This window comes from Haemorhous mexicanus, chromosome 9 (genome assembly GCF_027477595.1).
Source record: "Haemorhous mexicanus isolate bHaeMex1 chromosome 9, bHaeMex1.pri, whole genome shotgun sequence".
Lineage (NCBI taxonomy): Eukaryota > Metazoa > Chordata > Aves > Passeriformes > Fringillidae > Haemorhous > Haemorhous mexicanus.
The window spans coordinates 195,041-204,358 of NC_082349.1; the positions used below are offsets into that span (position 1 = coordinate 195,041).

The 9,318-nt window shown below is 42.0% G+C and overlaps 1 protein-coding gene across 1 annotated transcript; it reads right to left on the reverse strand.

Moving 5' to 3' along the window:
• Positions 1 to 209: 209 nt before the first annotated feature.
• Positions 210 to 4,727, reverse strand: LOC132330809 (N-alpha-acetyltransferase 20). Its single transcript, XM_059853510.1, has 6 exons — positions 4,570 to 4,727; positions 4,412 to 4,436; positions 4,233 to 4,323; positions 2,932 to 3,067; positions 1,846 to 1,991; positions 210 to 536 (listed from the first exon to the last, which is right to left on the reverse strand). The coding sequence occupies exons 1-6, from the start codon at positions 4,653 to 4,655 to the stop codon at positions 451 to 453; spliced, it is 570 nt and encodes a 189-aa protein (XP_059709493.1). The 5' UTR covers positions 4,656 to 4,727; the 3' UTR covers positions 210 to 450.
• Between the last annotated feature and the right edge of the window lie 4,591 nt (positions 4,728 to 9,318).

Here is a 9,318-nt window from a genome sequence, read left to right on the forward strand (position 1 = left end):
TAGTATTTTTGTAACCTAAGGTGGGGGTTTTTTGGCAACCTGTGATTGGCAGGGGTTTGGGGCATCCTAGTTAAGTGTCCTGGCTTCATTTGCCTTCTTCCACCACAATTAAGCTGGCATGGGAACTGTTAAATCACAGACTATACAATGAGATGCTTCCTGAAACAGAAATAAATTTTAGCTGCCACAAGAAAACCAAGAAAAGACCATACAGGAAGTAATTCCATTTTAATAGTCTCCAACTCTCCAACATGTGAAAGGAAAAATTGAGTAAGTGCGGCAGTATAGAGGCATTACCAAAAGAAGCAGTGTTAGTCAGCTTCTCAACATTGCTTTTAAGTATTTTATGGGAAAAACATTTGGCCTAAAACTTCTTATGCATAAGTTGTTGGGGGTTATAGAAGATGGAACCTGACCCTTGGTAAATTGCATGAGAACCACAGCTTAAAGTTACTCAATGTCTTCTGGTCTCACAGGATGAGGCAGAGGTATAACTGATTTCTTCTCTGTATCTCTGGAAAGAGCTTTTCTCATATCTATAGTAACAGGAAAAAAATGTTATTATAGTAATGCAGTCCTTGTACAAAGCCATATTAAGTGAATTCTCCGTTAAAATAAGATAATTTTTAATCAAGAAAATTTCCCAGAATCATAAGACTATCTCAAGTTTGAAAGGACCCATAAGGGTGCAACTCCCTGCTCTGCTCCACACAGTACTACTAAAATGATACCGTATGATTAGGAGCATTGTGCAGATATTCCTTGAACTCTGATGGGCTTGGTGTCATGACCCTTTCCCTGGAGAGATCATTGCAGTTACCAACCAAACTCTCGGTGAAGAGCCTTCTAACACCCACTCTGAACATTCCCTGACACAGCTTTGCTCCATCTCCTCATGTCCTGTCACTGGTCACCGGAGGGAGGAGATCAACACCCCTCTCTGAAGTCCTTGGAAGTTACAGACTGTGAAAAGTGCATGCATCAGCTTTCTCTTCTCCAAGTGGCACAAACTCATGGACATCAGCTGTTCCTCCTAAATCTTGCTCTTGAGACCTCTCATCATCTTGGTTGCTGTCCTCAGGACACACTGCTGTCCTTAATGTTGCTCAATGGCAATGATATCAACTGATATAAAACACTGCATGAAACTCAGCCAAATAGAAAGGAAATGACAAGCTAAAAGAGGCAAATATATGACTAAAGTCACATGCGGCAATGGTAGGTGTCTGTCTGAGCCCTTGTATTTCACAGCGCTCCTACGTATCAAATAAACAGTGCAAGAACAGAAATGATACACAGCCTCACCATGTAACCCTTTGGGAGGATAATTTTAAGAAGGATTTAGAAAGAGGAAGCACTTGGTAGTTCACTTTTGTTAACATAATTAAAATTAACATACTTCAATGTCCATGTTCCTTCCCTTTTAAATTGAAAATGTTACCCAATTCTTTGTCATTGCGGAATGCTGACAATTGTTAATTTATACATAGACATCTGAGAAAAACAAAGTTTCAAGTCCCTGTTCCGGGATGAAAGGAACAAAGCACTGACATTCCTTCTCATTTATTCTTGTTCTGTGTTTGATTTTGCCAGAGATGCTACAAAATGTGTAAATGGCAAGATTAAGTTTTGTAACTGATATAATCTTAATTAGGAAAAGTTACAAAAATACAAAAATCCCATTAATCAGCAACTATCTGAAATTGTTTCATATAATTGTTTCAAATTGTTTCATGGTTTTTTTATAGGTTTCATATCAAAAAATAGTAAGAGTCTTACAAACAATCCCAGCAACTTTCAACATGAGAATAGTTCTGTTCAATTTGAGACCAAACAAGAACTTACCATAAGCATCTTCATCTGGCTCCCCACTACTAGCTGAGTAGTACTCTAAGACTGTCCGGTACACACTGTAGCCTAGTTGCTTATACATATTTACAGCAACCTGATTTGATACTCTCACAAAGAGATCGACAAAAAATCCACCCTTTCTTTAGCAGGAGAGGAAAAGAAACAAACAAAGCCACATTAAGGAATAGTAAGTAAATGTATTTCTAAATAACAACCCATAAATTGTAATGAAACACAAACAAGTCCAATGTAGTATACTAATTAAACATCTTTCCCAATGTAATAACAGATACACTTGTTTACCATGGGAAAATTCAATCATAGACAAGGATTTAATTTTATTTTTATCACATGGCAATTTTTCACCAGTCAGTGGGTTCAGAAATTTGATCAGAAGGAACAAGACAAGTTAAATGCCCCCACAGGCCTAAATCCAATTTAAAAAGTATCCACATTTTAGACTGCTTGGATTAGGAGAAGTGGAATCAGTCACAAAATTCAGTTGCCTAACAGGAGATGACAGACCCTTAATTCCACACGGCAAGTTTTTCAAAACATCATACTACTTTCCAGTCTTACCAACCATAGTGGGGTTGCGCTACTATAATCAGTTAAGGACATTTCCCTGTGGGTTCATCTGACACTAAATTAAATTTTCTCAGGTACAAGTAACCAAGCACGGGATGGCAAGTAAACTAAGATAATCTCTGCAGTACAAAATTTGTTCAGGATTGTGCCTGAGGGCATTGCACAAAGCCCGCAGTAACTGAACAAGTATATTGGAGGCCCTACAGGAAACAGTGCGGACTCTGTCAAGGAATGTTCTTTTATACACTATCTCTACTGGAGTTCAGGCTATGTCCTCCTCTCTCTGGCAAGTTAGCTCACAGAGAACCCCTGGGATTTTAAACTGCTAAGCAACTTTCGTAACTCTTTTTCTCCAACTAGAAGGAATTTAAGAAAATCAGAACACCACGTAAAGCAAAATTCTGCCACGTAAAACAGGGACATGTTTCTGTAGAAATACTACTTTTAAATGTTACTTTAAAAGATGAATTTAAAGATAGCCATACTACTCACTTTTCTGAAATTTCTTCCAGGAGCTCCATTAATTTAGCAGCCAAACCCAGCCGTCGAAATTCTGGTGCAACAGAGAGAGCAGTAACGTGTCCATGCCATTCTTCCCTAGCCACAGAGCCTTCGGCTTTGCCCATGACTGTGAACATACAGAGCATCAGCGCAGCAGCACCTTTGGAGTAATGCACTGCCTGCAGCCAGACAACGTCACAAGAGGAATAAGCCATGGATAAACACACGATACAATGATTGTGGTAAAGGCTAAAACAGGGATGTCTACCTTTTCACTCTAAAATTGTGATTTTAGCCACTAAAAATGTCATTTTACTCAAATATTACAGCAGTTTCTTGACTAGTGTAAAAAAACACCAAACAAGTTTGCAAATTCCTTCCTTGAGGCGACTTCTAAATGCAAATTTTAAGTAATTCTCACAAGTCTCACTGAACCAAAATTTAAAATCTGACTGAAATAAAGGAGGAACAGAGGACTGGAAACCCAAAACTACCATCCCAGCAACTATCTGAGACTTTTGGAGATTATGAGGGAATAGAGCTCGGGAAGCTTTGCCAGTCCGGCAATAGAAAGCTAAGGCCCTGCAAACACAATGTGTTTAAGGAGGGAAAAAAAAAAAAAAAGGAGGTGGGGATGGTGTTTTGGGGAGGCTTTTTTCTAGTTTCTCTCCTTTCAATCCAATGTTAGTTTATTAATGAAAATTCACACTTCCACCCTCTGCTTTTCACAGATGACACAGGCACTGCTAATAAGCAACAAGTGTGATGGATACAGAGAAATGTTCTATACAGCACACATACTTTCAGCTTAATATGTTAAATACTTTTAGTTCCTGGGTCCCTGCAAAAACCATTACTCTGCCCCACCCCGTCTCCTAGCAGTTCTCTTTGGCATGATTTCTGAAAAACACAAGTATTCCACAGCAAATTAGCAAATGACATCCAGGCCCAGAGCTTTCCCTTACAGGGCAATGCAAAAGGCAAGCCCCGCACTTTTACTGACGGTGGGTAGGGACTGTATCTTCCAGATTACAAAAATACCCATTCACCAAATACGGGTGGATGTTACGACAGCCAAGGCTCCTCGCTGCGCTAGGAACATCAAACTGGAAGCTATGGTAATGAGTCCTGCATAATACCCTAAGACATTTAAGAAACGAGAAGATGCAACGCAAGGTTCCTCTTCCATGTTGGTTATTTGGTCAACGCGAAGAGTAAGAAAAACTCCCGCGTTCTAATCCCCGAAAGAGGCAACGAAGGGAGACGTTACCGCCGGGACACCCGGCACTCACTGTAACCCATCAGCTCCCCGCCGGGAGCCTCGGCGACGATGAAATACTCGGGCCAGTGGGCGAGGTACTGCAAGTAGAAGGGAATCCCGTACTGGGCGCTTGGTTAAGGAGCAACTGCGACCGTCACGGCTGCGCCGCCCGCGCCCGACCCCGCGCCCCTGCCCCGGCGGGAAGGATACGGTCTCGGTCAGCGGGTCCAGATTGCTGTGGGGGAAGAGAGTGCGGCGCTCAGCACGGGCCCGGGCCCGCCCGGCCGGCGGGGCGCCGCGAGGACCCCGCGGGGTGGGGAAGAGCGCAGGGGCTCGGGGGCATGAAGAGGGGACAGCCCGGCGCTCACATGTTGTTGAATCGGAAGAGGTCGTCGCAGGTGAAGGCGCGGAGCGTTGTCATGATGATGGCGATCACGACGCAGACGCCGAGCATGACGGTGAAGACGCTGCCCCGGAAACGCTCGCGCGCCCAAGGGCCCCTTTCGCCACGGAAAGGCGGCAGATGGGGCGCCCCCGCCCCCTGCGCAGCCCTGCCCCGCCCCGCAGAACCGCCCCGGCCCGGCCCGCGCCTGAGACCTGCCGCCGCGGGCCGTGCTGAGAAGGGGCACGGCTGCGTATTTCTATATTTAGAAATATCAAACAATAATATCTATATTCATATTATTAAAAATAAAAACCCTGCCTCACACCAAATAAAAAGAAAAAAAGACCTTTCTTTTAAATTATATTAACATATTTTATAGTAATATTTTTCGTATCTATTTTCCCATTTATAATTTCAATTGCCCTATAATGTTATTGATATTCTAGATTACATCTCTTCACATTACTTACATATATTTATATTTAGGTTTACATTTATAGTTTAATTATAGTTACATATCTTTATATATTTATAATATATTTCTATATTTAGATTTACATTTCTATAATACTTGCCTTGTTTAAAATAAAGCCCCTGTCTCTAACCAAATAAAAACCAAAGACACCCCTTCAGTTAAACCGTATTTAAAAGTTCAAAAATAATTTTATTTTTCATCATTATATTCACATGTACATTTCTATTTTTTACTATATTTATAGATTATCTAGTATAGAGAATGCCTTGAAGAACAGATCTGTCTTTATACTATATATTTATATTACTTATATTTATTTTGTATTAAATATTTATAGGTATCAGTAGATATATATTTGTATAGTTGGATTTATAGTTTTATATTATTTATATTTCTACTATTTATAAAAGAACCCAGCCTATAACCTAAAAAAACAAAAAAAAAAACCCCAATTTCTTTTAAACTATAGGGAATATTTTTATATTTACAATCTCTACTTATATACATTTGTGTATATATATTAGGCTCTATTTTCTATATATGATAGTATGTCACAATAACATACATTATATGATCGTTTTATATATTTATCTGTTTGCCATGTTTATGTTTACAGTTATAGTTTTAGATTTCCTTTCAAATTTATTTTTATTTCTATTTTGACCTGTCTAGTAAACCATATCAACTCACTCACCTGACACGTCAGAACCACAGAAATCCCGCGCCTCGGTCAGCGCCGGCGCGCAGGGCACGCTCGTCCCATCGCAGCACATCCAAACAAAACCTATTTCTGCTACTAACAAAGAACAAAGGCCCCACTACATTTCACCCCATTAAAAACTCACAGAAACCCAACTGGAAATAAATTTTAAAACCCCTCTATAACTAGCCCAAACCCCCCCATCCATTCCAATCCTAAACTTCCTCCCAAACCAGTATCTCAGAAACCCAAAAAACCTCAAAATCACATTGAAAATGAAATAACTGCTAATAAAAACAAAAACCCATGAAAAAATAAATCAAACCGACTCACTGAACTCAAAACTGTGCAACTGACCCTAAACATTACTACAAAAAGCCCCCAAAGCTCCACCTTTATGCTAACTCACAAATAAGAACAAATAATCTATAAAAATTACCTTAAAAATTAAAAAAAACTAATTAAAAGCATACAAATAAAAAATCTAAACTATTAAAATACTAAGAATACCACTACCCAAATTTTAAAAAATGTTGCCTATAAAAACCCACCATAAAAATGCCCCTGTCCCCAAAGATAAAAACTAAACAAAACCCATCACACCAGAAATAAATCGGAACTTGGGAACGCTAAAACCGTAACACTCAAGAAGTACACCATATCCCTTCTCGTACACCAGCTACAAACAGCATAAAACAATACAATCAATTACTAAAAACCACCTTTAAACCACTACCTTTTTAAGAAAACTTTCAACAATTTAAAAACGGCTTTTAACAAAAGCCATCTAATAAATTAACACCCAAAACTCCAGCAGCCGAGCTAGCCCTACCAAATCTCTGTTTATACATCCAATAAACAAAACCAAAATCCCAACAATATCCCAAGTCTATTAAAGAAACCTACTGAAATTAATCCTAACTCAAATACAAACCAACCCATCCATAAAGTTAGCCTCACTCAAAAAGAAAACAATGACAGAGAGTTAATAATACCAAGAAATAAAGCAACACACCATACACCACCAACGAATATAATATTCAAGAAAAAAAAACACTTTTTTTTTTTTTTTTTTTTTTTAAACTAACTTCTTTTATTAGCTAGAACAAAGGATTTTGCCAGGACTGTAACAACAACTTCTTCGCCTCCTTCCTCTTCTTCTGAAACGTCCCATCTCATTCCCAAATTCCTTACAACTTTTGAGCTTCAATCCAAGCAAAAAGCAAAACTCGTGCACGTGTGCGTCGGATGCTCCTGCCAGGTTCTCCATTGCACCCCACATCTTCTTACACGTTCAGTCTTCGTGCTGACCTGCCGGGATGAGTTTCAGAGAAGGATTGGCACATGTGAAGAGAGGATTTCCCTCCCTCCCTCCCTCCCTCCCTCCCCCCCCAAAGCCGGTTTCCTTAGCGCATTTCAATAAATTCCAAGCCTGCAATGATGCACACTCGTCTCAAGGCTCACAGCAAGCACGCAGGAGCTCAGGCTTACTTGCTTCCATGGCTCTGTGCCTGAGATAGCTGAGGAAATTTCCCGTGACCCTCTGGTGCAATAAACTGGAATGCAAACTCGGCTCCATCTCAGAGCCTCAGTGGGAGGCAGGAGCACATCTGGCTGACCCACAAAAATCCTTTCTTGGGCGGCGGCACCGCGCTGGAAAGGGGAAACACGTGCTAGTGAACAGCAGCTCAGAAACCATTCTTGTCCAATGTTACCTGCTCTACTTGGCAGCTCACTAACACCAGTCTAATTTTATCACTGCAGGGAGAATTCTGTAGGAAAGTGTCTGATGAGCAGCGACAAGGGCTTCACTCCCTGCTACGCAGCCTGCAACACCCTTGAGAGAGCAGAGCAGCAAAATCACCAAACTCTTCTTCTCTTCTTGCCATGGGGCAGGGTAGAAGATCACTGTGGGAGGCACATAAAAAGAGGGGAAATGCTCTATAAATGCACAGACATTTGATTTCAGAAGCCCAGAGATAAGGATTTTCTCTAGGAAGCCAGACGTGACATGATATTTCTAAGATTTTCTTCTTCATTGAAGGAAATGTATGTGTATATATACACACTTACAAATGATTGCATCAGTTTTTTTTTTTTTTTCTTTTGAAGCTCCAAGAATGATTTCCCATCTTGAGTCACTCAGGAAGAAATGGCCCCTGTGACTCAGGACAGAAGGGCTGCCTGCTCTTTTGATCATGACAGCTTTTGGGTGTACCCGGGAAGCAGGAGCAACAGCCAGAGCTGAGGCTCAGCAGAGGCTGACCCCGGCCAGCCCCTTCCTCACTTCCCTGTGTCACAACCCTTCCAGGCAGAAGGACGCAAAGCAGGTTACGATTTCTCTCCTAGATATGTTTTTCAAAAATAATACTTCCAGGGGTGATCACAATGGGGGCACAGAAAAACACAAAGAATGAAAACTACCGTGTTTGGTGTTTTATCAAACGGTGCGTCTTCCCTACCATGTCCGGAAGCTGGATCGATGCACCAAACTTTTCACTGCACCCTTGTCCTTGCTTCTGCGCCATCTTCACCAGCTGCTCTTGGGAAGTGCTTGTATTGCCTTGGAAAGGTGATCACCCTGCACGAAACTGGAGGCTGAGCTTTCGGCCTCTGGAGGAGGGAGCTGCGCCGTGGATCCCGTCCCGATGGCGCTGCAGACGCCGACACCCGCGGGAGGACTGGGGGGACTCCGAGCTCCACCTCTCTCTGCCCAGGCCCTGGGGAAGATGGGGGAGCTATTCTCCAGAAGCATCGCCCCTGCAATCATCACCTCCATCAACATTCTGAGAGCGCTTTTGGTTTTAATAAAGAGCAACCCTGATTTGCCATTTGCAGATCACAATGGGAATGAACCTGGAAGACAAAACACAAGATCAATTCACAGCTGGACATTCAAATCTTTTTCTCCAAAACCCAATCAACGTGCAGCTTCTCCCATAAGCTGAAGTACGGACCAAAGTCATAGAATCGTTCAGGTCAGAAAGGACCTTCAGGCAGCGAAGATGAGCATTTAGGTGTGGCATGAAGCTTGGGGAGCACTGAAGAAGCTGTAAAAGTCAACTGATATTCTTTGGAAATGAAAAACAAAATGAAGTAATTAACTAACAAGGAATCCTCTGCGGAAATGACACAAGGGACGGCCTGCAGGGGAGATGCCCGAAAGCCAAAGCTGCGCTTCAGTGGCATCTAAGGTGGGAATTTTGCAGAGTGCCTGTACACAAGTTTGTTTTCACTGGGATCAGTGAGCAGTGGCCACCGCAGAGCAGGAGGTGCTGTGGCTCAGAAGACCTGGCTGTGAAAAGTACAGGTTATTGTCCCCAAGCACATGCCAGCGGTCTGGAAAAGGGTGATGCGGCTTGACACTGCTGGTGTGCTTGCTAAAGGGGGGGAGCGGCTCAGTCCTCGTCACTCACCTGATGCTCCCAGTCGGGGCGCAGTCGAACGGCACCACTTGGCCGCGCTTCACCTCCCTGGCTATTTTCTGTGCAGGGAACTGCAATGCCATTGCAACTTTTCTGTCCTCGCATCATTCTTCTAGAAAAAAAAAACAATAC